The sequence below is a fragment of the Acanthochromis polyacanthus genome, chromosome 17 (assembly GCF_021347895.1).
Source record: "Acanthochromis polyacanthus isolate Apoly-LR-REF ecotype Palm Island chromosome 17, KAUST_Apoly_ChrSc, whole genome shotgun sequence".
Lineage (NCBI taxonomy): Eukaryota > Metazoa > Chordata > Actinopteri > Pomacentridae > Acanthochromis > Acanthochromis polyacanthus.
In genome coordinates, this window is record NC_067129.1 from 20,599,324 (window position 1) to 20,619,050 (window position 19,727).

A 19,727-nucleotide genomic window follows, 5' to 3' on the forward strand; every position below is an offset into this window, starting at 1 on the left:
AATTAAGAACACTTGAGGAAACGCTATCTCACACAGTGGGGAAACAACAGAGAATGAGGTTTAGATTAAAATGGAAAAAATAGGCTATATAAATAAAAGCACTAAAAAATTAAAATAAATAGGTAAAAGGATATATAAATAAAAATAAATAGGATATATAAATAAAAATAAATAGGATATATAAATAAAAGCAATAAGCGCAATAAAAATTAAGATAAATAAATGCAAGGAATAAAAGACTTCAGACCGGACTGAAGCCGACGTAAAAAAATAAAAAATAAAAACACTATAAATAATAAAATAACACAAGTAGCTACTCTTAGACTAAAGGAATGTGGCTCACTTCTGAGAACCCGTGTGGGTTGATATCTTTCATTCTTCTTTTGTTATGTCGAAAGTAAGCACACTGTTGTTTGCACATGCTTGAAATATTTCCTACCCTTTGTCCCTTCTTTGTGTTTGGCCCATTTAACCACAGGCTTGGCCGCTCAATTTCATTGTTGTTCAACTGCCTCGGCATTATTGAATCCAAGACACTTAACCTCTCTATTGGCTATTAATCCTCAAACACATTTTCCCCCTCTGATTTTTGTGGGAAAATGATATTGGCTATTGATTAGCTTTTTGTGTTTTCATCATTTAATGTAACATATGTGTTATATGTGCAAAACTGTTTTCCATACGTAGGCATTCACAGTAAGCCAGTGTTTCTGCACAGGTTAACTGAGGTCAGCCTTCTGGCCTGTGTACTCCACAGTCATGTCTCTCCTCTGTGTATTAGTCAGGTTGGATAGGCATTGACCTGAATTACTGAGCGACATAGCTGTGGGCGAGAGAGAGAGAGAGGCCTCAGGGCATGTAGGTTGCCTTTCAAGTTCACCAATCTGTGAACTTCTCCTCTAAGACAAGTCATCCCATATCCAGATTTCGTGTTTATCAGGAGACACGACCCCGATTTGATTGATAGGACTTTTCTTACCTGTAGTTAAGCCCTGTAGTTTGATTCTGTGACCTCCCTGTCCTAAAGGTAGTCCCATAATTGGTGATTTGTACGGATTTCTGTGCTTGGTTCAGCAGCAGGATGTAAGCGAGTTCACTCACAAGCTCCTGGACTGGCTGGAGGATGCCTTCCAGATGAAGGCTGAGGAAGACCGGTAAGCTCTGCTGTTTAAATCCCGAGGTCCCAGTGCTAAGTAAGACAAACAGTAGGACATAGATACATGCATCTTGGTTTTATAAGACAATATAGTTTGAAGAAAAGAATCAAATACATGTTGTTTACGTAGAGCTTAAACAGCTGCGGTCTGTATTTTGTTTTGTTTTTCCAGGGAGGGCGAGAAGCCAAAGAACCCCATGGTGGAGCTTTTCTACGGTCGCTTCCTTGCTGTGGGTGTCCTGGAAGGTGAGATGTGGTGTTAAATTTAAACCGATAAAGAGAAAAGGCGAGGAGTCGCTAGAGAATCAAAGAGGAATAAAGCATTAGCACGGTCTGATTGCAGCAGCCGGAAAGCAAGCAAGACCTTGCCCCTCGTAATGAAAGGTGACCTTGTCTTAATGAGATGTGTTTCATGTAAAAGAGGAGAGCGGTTGCATTGATTGTTTAAGACCTTGACGGCTGATTGACATTGCGCTTATTATGCATGACAATACTGGCCCAGAGCCACCGAAAGCTGGGCCGGTGGACTCTGCAGCTCATAAAATGACCTTAATGCCTCATCTGCATGTCCGCTAGCAATTCCTCTCCTCCTCCTTTTTGGGTGATGGCGGGGTTCTCATCAGTATTTGGTGCAGAGTGCTCAGTGCAGTTTTTTAAGTAGTCGTGATGAGTGAATGACTGCTGAACAAGGGAAGATCAGCGTGGATGGAGACAAGTGTGAAATTTGGCCTGTTTCTGTCTTTTTCTCAAGCTCTCTGCCTTTCCAACACCTGTCTACCTTTGACATTTATTTAAATAGGATGTATGTAAAGTTCTCTCTCTTTTTGCTTCCCGTATGATGAGCTTAAAAAAATCTTTCTCTTAGTAGCCACTCTGCTGTCTGTCAGTTACACTTGAAATTAAATGAACAGTAATGTCTGTGACACTGTTCATCCATTTATATTGATTGCTTTTTATTAATGTGTAATTCCACAGGTAAAAAATTTGAAAACACAGAGATGTTTGGACAGTACCCCCTGCAGGTGAATGGCTTCAAGGACCTCCACGAGTGTCTCGAAGCAGCAATGATCGAGGGCGAGATTGAGTCCCTGCACTCAGCAGAGAACTCTGCCAGGTCTGGACAAGAGGTCAGTGCCAAGATTGTTGTTCCGCTGAACTCTTGCTGAACTTGAGTAGAAAAAGAATAAAATTTGGAGTCATCTTTTGCTTCCATCCTGCAATATTCACCAAGCACCAATGTAATACCAAAATTTGACTCTTCTTGATATGGTCAAATAGCCTTTAGGCATTACTAATAGACCCTACATTCTATTTGAAGATGAAAACAAAAGTGAATTATTTTATTGTGTATTTTATCAGGATCTGCATCAAAGGTTGTGGGGGTGATTTCTGAGTCTTTAGACCCATGCATTTTTGGTATTTATTTCATTTCATAGCCTATAAGTATAATAATAGTAAATATATTTATATGGTACTTTTCAAAACCAGTGCTAAAAGTGTTGTACACACAGCAAACAACAAAAATAAGAAAAAACATAGAACAATGTCTTCACTTTAAGTAAATATCGAATCTTTCTTCTCTTAATTTTGAACTGATCTAATTAATTTATAACACAAAGTTAAAATATTTACTGTGTTAGTACATAAATATGGTCTGTGCTTCATATAAAGTATTTGCCATAATCACTGTAGCAAATCAGATTCTTTTCATTGTGGCCCAAGTCAAAAGCCTCCAATTTTCGAAGCAATTGCCACCTGTCAGTAACACAGAAGAAAATCATTTTAAATAATTTGAGATTATGCGGTGGATCCTCTCCAAAGGGGTGACCTCTTTGCCCTTATGTGACACCTGTGCTATTTTAAGCTTGACCTCTGCTTAGCCGTAGCCTTGACTACACTGTCCCACAGCAGCTGGGAGCAGTTAATTACCAGGCCAGTACACAGATGGGTATGGCTCCCAGCCTTCTGGAAGAGCACAAGCCATCAGCACAGGAAACGGATGGAGGCAGCATTAGCAGCGACTCTGTTCTCCTCACATAGGATTTCAGGGTTTCCCCTGGTACACTGATTAGCAGAGGTGATGAGTGCAGAATCACAAAATTTGTTCCATGGTGACGTCACAGTGTATGCATTTAATTTGAGACTAATATACAGAATTCATGGCATCTGTTTAATTGTTTAATATCTTCAAATCTGCATGTTCCAAGTATCCAGTAAAATCCAGCTTTATTTCTAAAGCACTTTTAAAAACAATACTGTCGACCAAAGTGCTGTACACATTAAAACATAAAATAAAAAAATGCAAATACAAATAAAATAGTGTGAGTATAAAAATAAGACATAAGACACAGGTTATACAGTAAACGTCAGTTCTAAGCTGAGCCATAGGCCGAGTTTTAAAAAAATAGTGTTTTTAAAAATAGAGAGAGAAGCAGCCAGTCTGATATTTAGTGAGAGCTTATTCCACACCTCTCAGTTTCTTTTTGGTCTTAGGCACCACCAGTAGAGCTTGATCTGCCGATCTGAGCGAGATGGGTTGTAGGGAACCAGCAGATCACACCTGAATATTGACAAAAATGATTCAGGTATGCAGTATATTGCAGTACAAGAAAGGTAGGGAGAAAAAGAGGTATTTTATGTTAAATAATGGACATTAGGTTTATATGCAACTATAAGTCAAGAGTACAGGTAGAAGTTTTTCTGATTAAAAATACCCAAAATTGACTATTTTCAACTGTGAGAATGTCTTCCTTGTCATTTCTGAATACTAAATGATTTTTGCTGATGGGGGTTTACAGTTCAGAAAATAGTCCGAAGATTAATCAATGATTTAGTCTTTTTTTTTTAATCCATTTACATATTGTCGAAAGTGAAGAGAAAAAATAGGCTTATATGGTTTGATTTAAACAGAAATACGTGTGTTGTGTCTGGTTCATTATTCCATTTAGTCCATATAGTAAGCTGACATACGTCGATCAGCTTCAACATTATGGCCACTAACAGGTGAAGTGAATAACATCGATCATCTTGTTTTAATGCAATGTTCTGCTGGTAAACCTTGAGTCCTGACATTCATGTGGATGTTTGACATGTACCACCCACCTAAACACTGCAGGTCCAGCGTCCTCCACCTGGACTGGACTTGGTCTTGATTGGACTCATTCTATGCTTGTAAGAAGAAAGTCATAATATCATTCCATTTTTGTTTTAGCACTGGTTCACAGAACTCCCTCCTGTGTTGACCTTTGAGCTGTCAAGATTTGAGTTCAACCAGGCACTAGGACGGCCTGAGAAGATCCACAACAAGCTTGAGTTCCCCTCCATGCTCTACATGGACAGGTGAAAGGAGTATTAACACTCATTGTTATTGTAGAATCTCTTTGTCTCTGTTGTAAATGACATCAGTCGCTAGTATATTTTACTGTAAAGCTTCTACTGTGACGTCTGTGTTAGGTACATGGACAGGAACAGGGAAATAACCAGGATCAAGAGAGAGGAGATCAGGAGGCTGAAAGAGCATCTGACGCTGCTCCAACAGCGACTGGAGAGGTACACTTTGACCATCAATATGTGTCTATTTAGCCAAGGTCAATACAGCTCTATGGACAGCTGTGGAGAGCAATTTCTCACTCTGACTTTGTCTTTTCCTCAACTACCTCTATACCCTCTCCACTTTTCTTTCTGCTTCTTTTATCCTCCATTTCTGTAACATTCACTCTTTCCTCTTCGTTTTCTCTCAGGTATCTGAGTTATGGCTCAGGCCCCAAGAGGTTTCCTCTGGCAGATGTCCTCCAGTATGCCATGGAGTTTGCCTCCAGTAAACCTGTGTGTACATCCCCAGTGGAAGACATTGACACATCAGCGCCTCCTGGAGGCACAACAGGGCAACAACTACCCCCACCAAGGTAAGTTGATTGGCAGATAACCAGCAGTGTGTTGTTGCTGCTTTTTACCGCCCGGCAAAACTCCGTTTTCCGGAAGGTATTGTTTTCAGCTGCATGGTCTTGCTTGCTTGCTTGTTTGTCTGTAACAATTTGGTTTCCGCGCAATAACTCGATAAAATATTGATGTAGCCTCACCATATTTGGTACACAGGTGTACCATAATAAGACACAGGTCAAGTTCCAATTTGGTGACCGTGACCTTATTTTCAAGGTCACAGGGGTCATCTTTGTCGCCGGGCGGTCCAAGTTTGGCAAAACTTCTTGTTTGCTTTTCCATTTTTTTTCTTGATTAATTTCAGGAGCAGTAATCCATGATGATCAAAGAGATTAAAAAAGGGAGGTTACAAACATGGAAACAATAAATCTGTTGCAACAACATTTTCATATTCGTATCCCTTTGATTTTTTTTTTAGGTTTGCTAATAAATGTATTGCGAATCAGATGAGATAAATCCTCTCAACTATACAGACTAGTCATGAAGAAAAGTAGCCTGATCATGAGTAGGTTTAGTTTTGTGTTAATATAACAACTAACATTTGTAATGTTAGTCTACTTAGAAATTTATCCAGACTGTTATATCTCAACAGCTATTGAATTTATGACCAGTTGACTTTCTTGGTATTCAGTGAAATATTGCAACAATTATAAGATGGGGGTTTGTGAAATGTTCATTGATCCATTGACTTTTCATGTGGGTTAAAAAATTATCACAATGCACAAACACCTTCAGAGGAACACACAAACAATATTCAACATGGAGAGACTTTACATCTGTTTGCAGAAAATTTTGATCAAAGCACGACTCATTCAGAGGACCTGTTGCTCCCGAGCTGCTGCTCTGCATGAGTTAAAGATGAATGTGGTGCAGCCAGTTCGAAGACTTTTAAAACAAATTTGCTTTAGCTGTTTTGTGTTTGAAAAAACATCAACTGTTTCAGTGTTTCATTTTATGTAATATACAAAAAGAACATTTTTGCTATTTTAAGATGCTTGATAGACACTTAGACTTAAAAAATTTTAAGTTGGACTACTGACTTAAATAATATTCCCTCTTGTTTATATTTTTAGCATGTTGAAATTCCCGGATTAGCAGAACTGTTTTTCACTTTAATATGTAAACCTTTCTGTCTGTGCTTCAATATGCAATAATGTACAGTTTGTCAAAATAGAATAGCTTAAATCAAATGGTTATTTTCCTTTTTTTGGAGGGAAATTATTCATCTAAATAAGTCAATGAATTGGTAAAATAGTCAACATACTGAAAGAAAAGAACAAGAAAAGCACTCAGAGCGCAGTGCTCTACTAAGGCTGCTCAGTCGTATCATTTCCAACGGATAAGTCCTAGTAAGTCTGCCGTGGTGGATTTGCAGTAGGATTGGAATCATGCGATCATCAGCAGGTGGCTGACATAGCGTTCACATGTCGTCATAGTTACAGTGATGCCATGTAACTATCTTGCAACGATACAGAAATCTTTAACAAATCCGTCAATCCAGACTATAAGCTGCATCACTGCCATAATCTAATCACTTGGTCTTGTGTCATTTCTGACCTTCCCTGAAAATTTCATCCAAATCTGTTATTCCATTTTTTTAATAAAGCTGCGCGCAGACAGACAAATGTATACCGATCATTAAATAACTCTGCTGCGTTCCTTGGCGGTGAAATTAAGAGACAAATAGTCACTAGTGACAGATTTAGTTTTATGTTTGGAGGACCAGGCTAAATTCTCTGTCTGGGCCCCTGACCCCGAGACACATTTCTGTTGATTCTGCAACAAGGAGTCATTTTGAAAGAGTGATTTAAACAATTTAATTTCAATGAGACTTCTAGTGTATCCTCACATCAAAGCAGACTGATTATTACAAATACAGTGCCTATGAAAGTGTTCATCCCCTTGGAAGTCTTCTCCTTTTGCTGCTCTTCAACATTGAATCCTGGTCAGTTTCATTAGACTTTTTGACAAGAATGTAGAAAAATACTTGGAACTTAAAAGAAATTTCTCCAACGTAACATCATTAAATTCAAAATATGAAATAAAAAAATAAGTTATTGCATAGGTAAGTTACTCTCTTCAAGTCAGTAGTTAGTAGATGCAACGTTGGCTGCAATTTGTGCTGACCGTGCGACTTCTAGCACCAGTTGGCTGCATCTGTAGTGAATTCGGTGAGTCACTTTAAAGGGGGTGAATATTTATGCCAGCACATTTTGTCATCAGTTTATTAATATTACTTTCTTTAAAAGCCCAAATAATTTACCATGATTCAATGTTGGAAAACGCCCAAAGTGGTGATCCTTTTAATAGGCACTGTAGATGGTCTGGAAACCACCAAGTTTCATACTTTTTAAACAGCAGCAAGGTTCTATGAGCTGCTTTGATAAGCGCCCATGCTGCAGCTGAACTGTCTTTCATTGACTTCATTCAACATATTTTGTTGATTTGAACTCTCCAAGCCTAAATGGGGTTTTGTTTTTCATTCCTGTCTGATTAAGTTCATATCCAATTGCTGATATCCAAGCATTTAATCAAGCAATGTTTTATAGATGTATTGTTTTCTTTTCAGTTTACATTTTTATACGTTTCTCACCTTGCAGCACAGCTGAGCAGGAGTCCTTACCTCCCTTAGAGAGCTCGGGTCCTGCTTCAGGTCCAACCACAGCTACCACTGCACCCCAGCCGCAGAGAGTACCCATCCATAAGCCCTTCACCCAGTCCCGACTACCTCCTGACATCCCCATGCACCCCGCCCCCCGCCATATCACTGAAGAAGAGTTGAGGGTGCTCGAGGGCTGCTTGCATCGCTGGAGGAGTGAAGTGGAAAATGATACCCGTGGTAGGACTATCTACCACACATGAGCATTCATTTATACATGTCATGTTATTCTTTCTGATTTTCCTGTTTACAACTTTCTCTGTAATGTTACAGAAACAAACATTAGATTGATGCATACTAACAGATTGCATATGTTTTTTCCCACTAGATCTGCAGGGCAGTATAACCAGAATCCAAAGAACCATTGAACTAATGTACTCTGACAAATCTATGATGCAGGTGAGCAGCATTTTCTGTAGTCAGTCTTTTCTGGAATACAGAAACCCCATCAACTGCTCCCTTTTGATTATCACTATTTAATTTCTGTTTTTACAGGTTCCATACCGGCTCCACGCAGTGCTGGTCCATGAAGGCCAGGCCAATGCAGGTCACTACTGGGCTTACATCTACGACCCACATCAGCGTTGCTGGATGAAGTACAATGACATTTCGGTCACTAAGTCGTCCTGGGAGGAGCTGGTCAGGGATTCTTTTGGAGGCTACCGCAACGCCAGTGCCTACTGTCTCATGTACATCAACGACAAGAAGCCATTTCTCATAGAAGGTAGAAAACAGTCCAGTCTTGAATTGGTGTCCATGTGTATCTTTTGATGGTTATCATTTTAACTTTACTCCTTTGAAAAGTGATTCTCATATCAGAGCTTCTGCAACATTGTCATGGCACTGTTTTCACATTAATGCTGGCAGTTTTTTTTCTTTTTCATAAGCATGAACTGTACAATCAACGTTAGGTGACATAGTGATGAATTGTACTATCAGATTTTTACTCATCACCTAAAGCTGGTGAGCCACAAGAGGGTGCAGAGGTGGGGGAGATGTGGGAGACTAAAATTAAAAGAAAGAACAGCTAAAATCCATTTGTCTCTGATATTAGATTTGCACTATGCTTCATTCATCACTGTTGGCCTTTATCTCATTTATGTCTCTTCCTCGTAATTTCTTCTCAAATATGTTTATATTTGATGCTGAAGGAAGTTAAACATTTCCAACAACAACACATAGGCATTCTGATGCCATCATCTGAAAGACTTGGTGGCATTTATGAGAAACACGCTCACACTACTGATGGACATTTGGAACTGTGTAGCATTTGTAAGCGTCTGTCTCTGTTTGACAATTCATCCATTTTCCTCAAACCTGTCTAGTTCAGATAACAGATAACACCTGATATTTAGGTCTCTGGAACATAAGTCATTCAGAAACACACATCTCTCACTCTATTTCAGAGGAGTTTGATAAAGAAACAGGGCAGATACTCAGCGGGATGGACAAACTGCCCCCAGACCTGAAGCACTACGTGAAGGAGGACAATGAACAGTTTGACAAGGAGATTGAAGAGTGGGACACCCTGCAGGCTCGCAAGGCCCAACAGGAGAAGCTGGCTTTGGCCACAGCAGCAGCAGCCGCTGCCTCAGCAGCATCCAGCACCTCGACTTCTTCTTCTTCCCCTCAGCCCATGAGTATTGAGTCCAGCCCTCCAGACAACGCAGGTCAGGGTCACGACAAGCACAGTACAGAGTAGAATACTTAATTGAGAATCAATACTTGGTAGGAAGATAAATACAGAAAATTTCTTGCTCCCTAGAGACTAAGAATAGAACAAGGAAATGATGGTGAAATATTGGTGTGCAGCTGTATGACATACAGACTTTATACAACACATAAATCACAAGAAACTGTGCTGGATGTATAAAAGTCAGCTTCGTGTTCACCATTCAGCCCACAACACCCACTCTGTTTCTGTTTAATTCTGATGGACACAGTATGGAGACTGGATAAATTAGTTGTTGATATTTAGCTGTTTTTAGATGTCAATCAATCCAACATTTGAACCTAATTGAGCTTTAATGTCAGCACTGTTATTGCCATTCCAGTTTAATTCATTCACCTGTCCAGAGAACGTTCTTCTTGTCTGTACATGCATAAATGAAACTGATCATTTCTGCAGTTATGTTCATTGTTCTTTTAGGTTTTAGAAAGTGTTTGGGATGAAAGAGTGCTTTTGAAATACCAAAATTCATGCTTTTCTGTGTTTGTCTGATGGTGGTGTTTCCCTCTTGCAGTCCCCCAGCAGGACCCAGAGTACATGGAGCAGCCGTCGCCCACAAATGACTCCAAGCACCTGCAGGAGGACACGGAGCGGGCCATCTCTCGGGCTGCGGCTGAACAGGAGGAGCGGAGTCCTGAGGCATTGTTGAACGCTGTATGTAAAGCATTCAGAGAGACACAGTACAGCGTGTTCACAGTAGGGAGTCATTACCACAATCACATCTTGTGATTCCTGACTTCAGATGTGTCAGCTTGATGGTATTAATTAACAAAGTGAAGTGTATCTTTTGTTTGGGCTTTTATTATTTCAGTATTTTTTCCCATGACGAAACAATATTGGGAATAATAATTTTATGAGGGTCCAGTTTTATTCCTTATGTTTAATTACAGCTGATAAAATGTAATACAGAAGTGTCAACACAAGAGGGCTGTATTTTTACATTAACAGTGGCTCATGTGTATTTTTAAGTGAAAGAGCTTGCTCATGGTGATGAATTTACAGAATTCCCGTTAGCTTGAACTTGTTTTGATTTTAAGGTCCATCACTTAATTGCTTTGGTTCTCTCTCACCACTTCCATAGTGACATTTTTGCCCTCAGAGGAGTCTATGGAGTGTTTTTTTTCTGAGATAAAGCTCTAAAATCCCAATGTACCCAACCTGGTCTGCAGCAAACAGCAGGAAGACGAAGTCAGCTACCAGCTGGTGAACGTGGTGGAGCTTTTAGCAGCCAGACAGTCAGATATTTTTCTAAAAAGTTGCTGGGGAGTTAAAACCGCTAAGAATATGGACATTGGGCTTCAATTCACCAAATAATATGACTCTGAATTACTGGTAATGTTGCTGCTTGTGTAAATAGTTTTGCTTAGCGGGTAATAATATGCCTGTGTTGGTTAGAGCGTGTTTCCACTGCCCAAAGTATTCAACATGAATCGGTTAGAATTTTTTCAAAACCATTGTGTGTTTACTTGTGTAGAGATAATAACACAGAGGGAATTTCCTACTAAAAATACTGTAGCTTTGGTTGATACCCTATATTAAAACTCACCCTTCCAAACCTCATGGAGCTTCTGCTGAACGTTTAGAATCCGTATTTGCACAGAGCTGACCTCGTCCACTGATGTTGTGTTAGAAAGGAGTCTTATGGATGTGAGCAACAACTGCAGCCCCCAAAATCTGAAAAATTGATCTGTCAAACCCAGTTCTGAAAAGTTCTGTAGTGTGAAGATATAAATTGAGTTGATTTAATGAGTGCTATTTCTCTTAATATCTCACAGTTTCCTCTGCCTTTAATGTTCCTTGTCTTTCCATCAGTCCATCCTTCCTGTTTCATCTGTCCCATTTTCTCTACAGTCTCTTCCCCCTCCCACCTCCCTTCAGCCTGAGGTCCAGATGAGCACTGCCCCTAGCCCTCCTCCTGACCTGGTCACAGAGGATGAGTCCCCTGGCCAGCGCACCGTAGAGGTGGCCATTCCTAACGTGGGGACCTTTGTTATTGAGTCAGAGGAGGGGGGTTATGATGACGAGGTAGCTCTGGCCCCAACAAATTCTCCTCTCCCCTTTTTTTTGTGCTAAGAATAGTCTGAGCCTGTTTGATACATGGAGTGAAAGGGTCATTGCCTATTCACATGAGGCTCTTCATGAGGTTTTTCACACTTGAGGGAATCTGACACTGTCTGCTGACTGATTTCAGGATTGGCGTCAGGCTGAAAATGCCATGAAATAAGACTGACCTCTTTGTTGGCCTTTCTGCATTACTCTTGTGTGAAAAGTCTCTTCTTGAGCCAGTCTGCATCTTGGCACAAAGGCAGGTTGACCTTTTGCAGCAAGCTGATGTCTGCCTCTTCACATGAGTCACTTTTAAGTGAAAAAACCCAAGACAACAGCCTCGTATTGTGATATGAATAAGCTGCTGCATATATATATTTAAACCAATTTAAAGACACAAAGCACACGTCATGCACTTATCATGGAATCACAGTTTCTTTTAAGTTCGGCCTCATGTCAATAGGAGGTCTTTGTCAGTGTTTATCGAGTGTCAAATTCTCCTTTATAGAGCAGTCTTCCAGCCTCTTTCCATGCACTGTTAGCTATCTGTCACACACAGCTGTCATATGGCTGGCTTGGTTTCTCACATTATCCTTGTGAGGATTGTGCATTTTGCCATTGAACTGACTGGCCGTGTCTCTCACAGTTGTGTCATTCTAACCAGTGCATGGTCTGTGAGTGATGTCTGGCATGCCCTGATTGCGGTATGCTTTATTGTTGTGCCTCAGAGCACATAACACAGTGGATGACCTTGCTCAGTTCGTCACAAGGACCTGTTGTTTTGTTTAACATGGTTCCTGCTTCCTGGGCAGACAATGATGACCCCCAACATGCAGGGTATAATTATGGCCATTGGCAAATCCGGCAGCGTGTATGAAAAGAATGGGCCTGAGGCAGCCTTTTTTAAGGTACAACCTCTCTCCTTTACCTTTCATCATTCCACTCTCACTCGTTTGCTTCACCCCCATCCACTTTTTCTTTCATGTGTATGAGTTTCTTCGTTTCCTCTCTTCTCAATGTGCAGGGATGGGGTACAAGCATTTAACTAACCTAACCCAACAGAACACCAAACTTTGCAACACAGAACAGTGTTTGAGGAGATCTAAGCAGTGTGCTGCACAGGTGTTCAGCATTAAAAGCTGCAATATCTGAAATCAGCTACATTTGGTAAACGCCTCTGAGGTTGCCAAGATCATCGTGCTTGTAATGTTGCCTGCAGCCCATCCCTTTAAATAAAGCACTTGTAAGAAATTTAGCAGTTCTAAAAGTAAAGTCAGAAAACGGGACAGTTTTATGTGCAACTTCTCAACAGCGACAGTTTATAGTAAAACAAAAAAGATGCATTTCTACATGCAGTCATAGAAGCTAATAGTGTATAAAGATTTTCATAGACGATCTCAACAACGGTTAAGTTATATCACATATGGAGCGTAGAAGAGATGGAGTGAATGTGGGTGCCTACAAAAAATACTCCATGTAATACTCACTAAAACTAAGACTTTTTTTTTTTTTTTAGGAAAGATTACAGTGATAACATTGTATGCCGTTTGTTTTGTGACATGCTGATCCGAGCTTATGCCGTATGTTTGACAGAAGTACGAATCAGAGTTATCTTTCCAAATGTTTATCGTGTAAGGACAATAATCACATTCAAAATTCATCTAGTTGCAAAGTAAAATCCCTTACAGGTTGGCTTTACGTTCTCAAATGAACAGGGGCCGAGTAAGAAGTATTATTGCTGCCCATTCACCTCAAAGTAGGGGAGTTTTAACCATGACCTGTTCCTACTTTATCTCTCGGGTCAGGCCATCAAGTTGGAGTACGGCCGTCTTCTGAGATTCGCCCAAGAAGACACGCCACCTGAGAATGACTACCGTCTGCAGCACATCATTGTCTACTTCATTCAAAACCAGGCGCCCAAGAAGATCCTGGAGAGGACTTTGCTAACGCAGTTTGCAGACAGGAACCTGGCTTTTGATGAGAGGTAAACGCTTCCCTCTGTCACCAGTTTGTGTTTTTAGAAAATCACATCTTCCATTTAGTGCATTTGGTTCTCTTCCTCTGGTTGTTCTGGTCACTTAAAAAGAATCCAGTCGCTTAAAGCAGTGTTTTATATTGACCAACAGAGGGTAGCAGAGACCTTAACTTTGATCTACAGTATCGCAGCCCTCCTGGTTTACTGTCAGCACAGACTCACTGTCTCATCTGGACATTGCTTTCACGCTGCAAATCCTTTCTGATGACTGTTCCTCTTGTCTTTTGTTCAAACACAAATCTTAAGGGACACATGTCCAATAATGACTTTTTTAATACGGCTGGCAAATACCAAGATTCCCCCCCTATTAGCTGTGTGATGCTCGCGTCATTAGGGTGTGTAATGCCCCTTACTATCTCTTAAAACTTTTCAACTACGCTTGTTGGCCTCAATCCATATTCATGAGTGAAAAATTGATTTCTCCCTTCTCCTCTATTTTGAGCAAGATAATTAGATTTATGTGTGCATGTGGCCTCAATAGGAGCCTCCGGAGGAGTGTTTCACTTCTCCTCACAGCACTAAAGAGTGATTCATTAGGCCATGTTAAGGCCTAGGGGCAGGGTGGACCGTTTCATCTCCATGAGTACCGCACAATGACTCACCATATCATTTCTAACGCCGGTTCCCCTTCCTGTCTCCCCACCTCCCCCACAGATGTAAGAGCATTATGAATGTGGCACGTGCCAAACTGGACCTAATTAAGCCGGAAGAGGTCAACATGGATGAATATGAGGTCAGACACATTGTTTTCTTAGTTTTATTTATCTAAGACAGCAGATCAGAGACCTTTCAAACTGCCTTTAATGCAGTATTGTATACTGGCTGTTGTAGGCTTTGCTGTAACCTAGTCGATCATTAAAAATTGTACTTTTCAGTCAATATTACTTTAACTTTTTGGTTTTGAGTTTCACTGACCTTGCCTGAGGTATCTTGTGTTTATCTTAATCAGATGTGGCATCAGGACTACAGGAATTTCCGTGAGACAACCATCTTCATGATGACTGGCTTGGAGCTCTTCCAGAAAACAAAGTACGCCATCACCTCTCCAGCACAACTTCTAATATCAAATGCTGCAAGCAAAAAAACTAATAAGCCCCACTATCTCCTTAGAGCTTTAACTTATACAAGTTTAATGTCAGACATTGTCATGTGTTTTCAGATCATTTCCCATTCCAGTATCACCTGCAGGGGGCAGCAGCTTACAGTCTGTGTAGTTCCAAGTTGTATAGTTGTGCAGTGGGTTCATCGAGTTTATTTCTAATGTGAGAAGGTTGATAAGTTCTCGGTGCGTCTTTGATACAACTTTATCTAAATGTAATATCTGTTTATCTCTTCCAGTTTTGTGGAGGCTCTGATGTATCTGGTTTACGCATACCAGTACAACAAGGAGCTTTTGTTAAAAGGGCTGTACAGAGGGCACGATGAGGAGCTTCTTGGACATTACCGTCGAGAGTGTTTGCTGGTGAGGCAATGCATGCAGTAACTCACTGATACTGACTATCTGACTGTTTTTCAGTGTTTATTTCTCTCTGGCATATTTCTTGAATTTAACAAAGTGATTACAAAGAGGGCATGACCTCGGTACAGAGTGTGTTTTGGAACGGAAACCTTTGTGTCAAGCAGTTCCTCCCTGTGATCCCCGTCTCTTCTTTGTCACTCCCTTTCCTCTGTATCAAACTTCCTCTGCTAAAGTGACTCAGCAAAACTTGCACGGCTAGACATTTCCCCTTCAATACAGAGCCGGGGTACTATAATCAAATTGCTTTTGCTGAGATATTGCTTTGGCTTGCTTGCAGCCCACAAAAGATTCCACTGAAGGTTTTTCATCTGATAATCCTTTCAGCGTTGTGATGTGAGCCCCTTTTCATTTCATCCCACCAAGCTCCAGGCTGTGCTCTGGTATTATTGGTTAGGGCTGGGGGTATTTTGGTCTGATCAGCCTCATACTGGTCTTTAGTAGCCCTCTTACTGCTGCACTCAGTAACCTTACACCAGCATTGTGTTCGTAATGTAATCATTGGAGTGGGAATAGGAAGCAGGAGGGCCAGCGAGTGTAAACACATTACCATGAGACACAAGCGTGTCCTCAGCTAACCTCAAACCTCAGCTCTGCACAGCCTCGTCGGTCATCTTAGATCTCTGGCCAAAACCTCTGGCTCCATCCACTCAGCTGTTTACCTTCAGCTCTTGTTTTAATTGAAAACACTGCTAACATTGACACAGTTAATGTACTCGGATGCTTTGCAAATCCAGCCCCGCGGCCCCCGACTCCAAACTGGCTTGAAAAAAAAATGGATCGTTTCCTCAGAGTGGAGGTCAGGGAGTTTGTCTGTGACAGCAAGGTGGTTTTGGCCAAGAACCGGGGAAAAAAAAGCTTGTATCCACATTCATGCAAGAATGTCAAGACCCAGTTTAGTTCCAATGGCTGCTGGATATCTTCTGACATTAATGATGTCTGTGGGATTACTGAACTTTTGCTGTCGAGTACTTTCTTACTAGAGGAAATGGAAAACTTTTCTAAGAGGATAGTGACATGATTGGCGCAATAAAATCACTCAAGAATATTACTTAGAATAAAGCTAATTACAGAAGTTAACTATTAAAAAAAAAAGATCAGAGAAGTGTGTGCTTGGTCAAAGTTATACAAGTTAGATTTTAGTGAGGTCATTTCTACAGTGCAGAGATTTAACTGTCTAAAAGCTGCTTTTTAATCTGTAAGAGGCACAGGAGAGTTAAACGGGGAGTGTGGAGGGACAGGCATGAGGCCGATACAGAGACAGGTGAGCACCAGTGTTGTTGTACTTTAGCCCACTTATCAACTCAGTCAGCAGTTGTGTCTGTAGCAGCTTCAGTGTCACAGCTTCTGGAGGCAGCTAAAGGAACCCTGTGGAGTTTTCGACCTCTGCTAGCACTGTACAGCAGTTTTCTACAAACAGTCTGTTGTTCTTCTGCACGCACACAAGGATGCACATGTGCTTACTCAGTTGCACCAAAGGTGACAGTATTTTATTCATCAAAAGGTCATAGTAATGGGCTGAGAAGTGCAGCAATGTGGCAGGAAAAGCAGGAAACAAGAAGACTAGTTGCTAATAATTATGAATGTAAACGGTGCAAGATTCAAGAATCTGCTTTCCCAAATGTTTGAGAGAAAAGATTTTATAACGTTCGTTAAACAGAGCATTTTGATGAGCACACAAGTGAGTACACTGCAGTATCACTTAAATGTCAGATAATATAAATTGTATAACCTCTCAATAATTGCATTTTTACTAGTCTGACAAGTGGAGACTTTTCTCTAATCTCGTTACGGCAGTATCCAAATGTTAGTTTTGAGATCCAAATGTTCGGATTTCCTCTCCCGCTCCCTTCCGTCAAAAGATCAGAATATTCCGCTCATCCATTCGTCCCCGTCGGACGAACCAAATATTCAGATCACTCCCCTCTTCCACTACCACCCCCCCACAAAGTCAAATACACTTCAACTTATAGGTAATACAGTTACTGTAGGGTGTTAGAATTTGAAATAGTTTGACGTTAGTGCCATACGGGGAGCACGAAAACCTGGAGCACGATTGTCTCCCATTTATAACTCAGACAAAGACTGATAGTAGGAGTGACAACATCTATTAATATTAAGTTCTTTATATTTACTGGGGATGGGTACAGTTGTGCCTGCCAGGGTTTTGGGATGGGGGTCTTAGGGTGGTGGGCAGATGTATAAGATGAAGCATCAAATTTAAAGGACATGTACACTGATGAATGAATGTCTAATAACTAATCAAATCTTGCATATTACCAACTCATAAGTGTCTCCTTTGCACCCCACAGAAATTGAATGAGCAAGCAGCCGCCATGTTTGAGTCGGGAGAAGAACCCGAGGTGACCACAGGCCTCGGCATCATGAATGAGCTGGTGGTGCCCTGCATCCCTCTGCTGCTGGTCCACGACACAGAGAGGGACCTGCTGGCAGTGGAGGACATGAGGAACCGCTGGTGCTCCTACCTGGGTCAAGAGATGGAATGTGAGTCCCTGAGGGAGAAGGAACACACCCAGCCTATTAGATATTTCTGGAGAGTTGAAGGCTTAGGTTACTAGTACATTCCCAGGTACCCCTGCCAAAGATCACCAGAATCAGGTCATGCTTCAGAAAGGTTGTGCAGCACTTCCACTTCTCTTCCCAAAACATGACATTTTATATATTAGATGGGTTTTTTTATGTATAAAATCGCATAGTGACACGTTTTATAAAATAGACGATAGAAGAGCTTTTAGAGCAACTTTTCCTGCACTGAATGTTACAGACTTGGACGTAAAAAGTTGGAAATCGCCAGACTTTTATTCCAGGTTAGAATGCTACCAGCCCCCCATACCTGTGTTAAGTTTCATATCTTATGACTCCTCATGTCTGTTTGTAGGTTTATTTGACCCGGAGACCTATTTAAAATGTCCAATTGCACTGAAAAAAGTTCAGAAAATGCCTCTAAAAATAATTTCCTGGTGGTAAAACATGACTGAAGAGGAAATAAGTTTTATCTGTATCAGTCCACAGAAACCTTCTTGTTAGAGCTCCTGGCCTTTGTACAGGAAAACCAGAGTAGTATCACCCGGACCCCAAATCACTTGAGTTTTACAATCCATTTCAGTTCCAGAACATGCTTTGTAACTCGTTGCGATATCCCACTAAAAATATTTACCTTGTGATGTCTATGTTGATGAACGCTGAAGCCTGTGCAGTTCTTCATTCATTGTCTTCTGTCTGTCCTCTCCCTGCTGGCAGCTAACCTCCAGGAAAAGCTGACGGACTTCCTCCCCAAGTTACTGGACTGCTCCACGGAGATCAAAAGCTTCCACGACCCTCCCAAGCTGCCATCCTACTCCACCCTGGAGCTGTGCGAACGATTCAGCCGCGTCATGGCCGCCCTCGGCAGGGTGCCCTCCGATGGAAGATGAGCTTGGAGGGTCAAAGAGGCAGCTCTCCCTTATCACGAGCCCGACCCTGGGCAGAAATCCATGGACCTCTTTTAACCCATGCCTTCCTTATCAATCCAGGGGTCACTCGCTTCTAGCTGTTATTCCTCTGTTACACCTTTGCTGCTATAGGTTTTATCATTATGAGTATAATTTCACTTTTATTTTGAGCAAAACACAACTGAGGATAGAGGAGGACGTGTTGGACTGTTGGGAGTGGTTAAAAAAAGAAATGTGAGAGGTGCAGTTGGTGGATAAACAGTGGCAATCCTGCATTGGTTGAGAGCCAAGCACATCCTGCTTCAGCTTTGCAAAAACATGAATTTGAGGAGTTTTTCTAGTTTATTATTGTTGTTGTTGCTGTTTGATTCAAGCTTCCCCAACCACGCTCATAGCCCTTTCTAAAGCACCCTTCTCTGCGTGAAAAGGATCACCCTGCTGCTCTGCCTCCAGTTTGGTACAGTATTACCACGTTTTGTTTTATTTTTCTAAGGAAGTAAGGAAGAGAGCCTTCAGATTTATCAGTGGCTCCAAGTATCTCAAATGAGTCTCATGTTTTTGTGGACTGCGCCAGATTGAGATGTTTTAAGTGCTGTGGTAGACAGCCATGGACTTCCTGTGGCTTGTTAATAAATTGAGAGAATAAAATTTTATTTATGGCCCTTTTAGGCCAAATAAACAAATGTTTTGTCTGATGTTGATTTTTCTTTTTGGTTGCACAAACAAGGATTTGATTATTGAGACTTTGCACCTCACTGTGACTGGTAGTTGGCGAGCAGCTGAAGCGAAGTCTGACTTAAGGTGTGAATGAAAGCGAAGACGTGAGCTAATAACGGTCTCAAACCTGCATTTTAACCACGCTGTGCTGCTTCAGCTGCTATTATGCAACTTTTTAGAAGCAGGCTTTCATTAATGAGGTAATGCAAGCGCCAAACTGTACAGAATGTTGCCAAAACAATAAAATACAAGCAGAGACTCAGGTTTAGCTGATTTAAAATGGAGCCTTTATGTGATTGATTGATGTAATTTCCTGGGCAAATATTATTTTCCAGGAACACAGAGCACTACAAACAATCCATATGCTGACAGCACAAAACATTTTCTGAAGTCCTAAACAAATGTTGCTCCTAGTATTGTGAATATGCACTGCCTGTCCAAAGAAAAAAGTTCCCACCTGGATTCAACTAAGCAAATC

At 41.0% G+C, this 19,727-nt stretch overlaps 1 protein-coding gene across 3 annotated transcripts in view; it reads left to right on the top strand.

The window, feature by feature from the left end:
- usp25 (ubiquitin specific peptidase 25) overlaps nucleotides 1-19,215 on the top strand; it is a 32,767-nt gene extending 13,552 nt beyond the window's left edge. The window contains exons 8-26 of one of the 3 annotated variants that reach the window (XM_022196622.2): nucleotides 1,078-1,154; nucleotides 1,329-1,402; nucleotides 2,132-2,283; nucleotides 4,368-4,495; nucleotides 4,610-4,705; nucleotides 4,897-5,061; nucleotides 7,696-7,934; nucleotides 8,083-8,153; nucleotides 8,250-8,478; nucleotides 9,161-9,424; nucleotides 9,998-10,137; nucleotides 11,335-11,508; nucleotides 12,342-12,437; nucleotides 13,335-13,513; nucleotides 14,219-14,297; nucleotides 14,514-14,593; nucleotides 14,903-15,026; nucleotides 17,393-17,585; nucleotides 18,342-19,215. In XM_022196622.2, the coding sequence (XP_022052314.2) occupies nucleotides 1,078-1,154; nucleotides 1,329-1,402; nucleotides 2,132-2,283; nucleotides 4,368-4,495; nucleotides 4,610-4,705; nucleotides 4,897-5,061; nucleotides 7,696-7,934; nucleotides 8,083-8,153; nucleotides 8,250-8,478; nucleotides 9,161-9,424; nucleotides 9,998-10,137; nucleotides 11,335-11,508; nucleotides 12,342-12,437; nucleotides 13,335-13,513; nucleotides 14,219-14,297; nucleotides 14,514-14,593; nucleotides 14,903-15,026; nucleotides 17,393-17,585; nucleotides 18,342-18,514 (2,733 nt within the window). In that variant the 3' untranslated portion in view covers nucleotides 18,515-19,215. Of the gene's footprint in view, nucleotides 1-1,074; nucleotides 1,155-1,328; nucleotides 1,403-2,131; nucleotides 2,284-4,367; nucleotides 4,496-4,609; nucleotides 4,706-4,896; nucleotides 5,062-7,695; nucleotides 7,935-8,082; nucleotides 8,154-8,249; nucleotides 8,479-9,160; nucleotides 9,425-9,997; nucleotides 10,138-11,334; nucleotides 11,509-12,341; nucleotides 12,438-13,334; nucleotides 13,514-14,218; nucleotides 14,298-14,513; nucleotides 14,594-14,902; nucleotides 15,027-17,392; nucleotides 17,586-18,341 lie in introns of all 3 variants that reach the window. The other 2 variants (XM_022196620.2, XM_022196621.2) reach the window with 2 other exon arrangements.
- The last annotated feature ends 512 nt before the right edge of the window (nucleotides 19,216-19,727 follow it).